This window comes from Nannochloropsis gaditana, assembly GCF_000240725.1.
Source record: "Nannochloropsis gaditana CCMP526 unplaced genomic scaffold scaffold1241, whole genome shotgun sequence".
NCBI classification, from domain to species: Eukaryota; class Eustigmatophyceae; order Eustigmatales; family Monodopsidaceae; genus Microchloropsis; species Microchloropsis gaditana.
The window spans coordinates 3,479-4,601 of NW_005802712.1; the positions used below are offsets into that span (position 1 = coordinate 3,479).

General features: G+C 55.1%; 1 protein-coding gene across 1 annotated transcript; it reads right to left on the reverse strand.

The window, feature by feature from the left end:
* Positions 1 to 286: 286 nt before the first annotated feature.
* NGA_0703300 (uncharacterized protein) lies at positions 287 to 1,103 on the reverse strand (the record flags this gene model as incomplete). Its single annotated transcript, XM_005852432.1, has 4 exons — positions 1,030 to 1,103; positions 869 to 937; positions 545 to 653; positions 287 to 403 (listed from the first exon to the last, which is right to left on the reverse strand). Coding segments are annotated over exons 1-4 (318 nt in total), but the record flags the coding sequence as incomplete, so codon positions are not given.
* Between the last annotated feature and the right edge of the window lie 20 nt (positions 1,104 to 1,123).

The following is a 1,123-nucleotide window of genomic DNA, read 5'->3' on the forward strand; positions in this document are numbered from 1 at the left end:
AGGACCTTTTCCTGAGGACGTGCACGGCGTGGAGGATCTGTCGGTCGGTGAAACCTTTAGGCCGAAGGGCTTTGAGAATGCTCGCGTCTTCTGCCTGCCTCTCCCGCTTGGATTGGAGGTCCGCTGGTAGGATTAGGGTTAGGGTTAGGATTAGGGTTAGGGCTAGGGTTAGGGCTAGCGCTAGGGCTTGAGGTAGGGTTGTTAAGAATAGTGTCAGGAAAAAGACGTAAAGGAATAAGACGGATAGAGGCAAGCACGGCTTCGAAGAACAATGCAGTGTCTGACCTTTTCTGCCCTCCTCCCCTTCCTCCCCCCCGCCTTCCTCTTCGTCCTCGCTCTCGCTGCTTGTCTCGTCGTCTTCCTCTGTATCATCCACCTCAATGTGCTGGATGCCTAGAGCGTCCTGAGAAAGAGAAAGAGTCAGGAAAAGGAGCGTTGTTGGTGGGTATCTGTGGAAGAGGACGACGCGCGGGAGGGTCAGAACCACGGACAGGGTGCGAGGGAGGGGTGGAGGAAAAAATGACGGAGGGAACATCGGCGTTACCTCACATATGCGCCTCATTTTACTCGACATCATGATCCGGTAGTCTTCTCGGTGCTTGTGTCGCCGCTCCTTGTCCCTGCCGTGGGCCCAAAGGGAAGAAGTTGCTTTCCTTGTTAGACAGCGTCATAAACATGACAAGGAGAGGCGCATACACAGCGTCATAAACATGACAAGGAGAGGCGCATGCACACATACACGTACACCGCATTCAAAAAACCACAAACCCCACAAACCCAACGAAATCTCTTGTGAGACAATGGAAAGCAATCGACGGCCTCCGTCATTCGGGGATTAAGCGCCTGAACGCCGGCTTTGCGGACGCACCGACGATGTTTCGCTGCCCGGACCCGCCTCTTCTCCTCGCTCTCCTTCTTCTCCTTCAACGAGGTGTACCTTGGCACGCAAGAGGAAAGGAGGGCATGAGAATTAGCTGTCTGAGTCATGCTTGTATCCCCTCCTCTCCCCCTTTCTCCCTCCATACCTACCGCAAGGCTGAGGCCAACACCATCGGCTCCGGCGCCAGAAATGTGCTGGAAGCAGAGGAGGTCGCGAAGGAGGGTGGGACGGAGGGTGAGATAG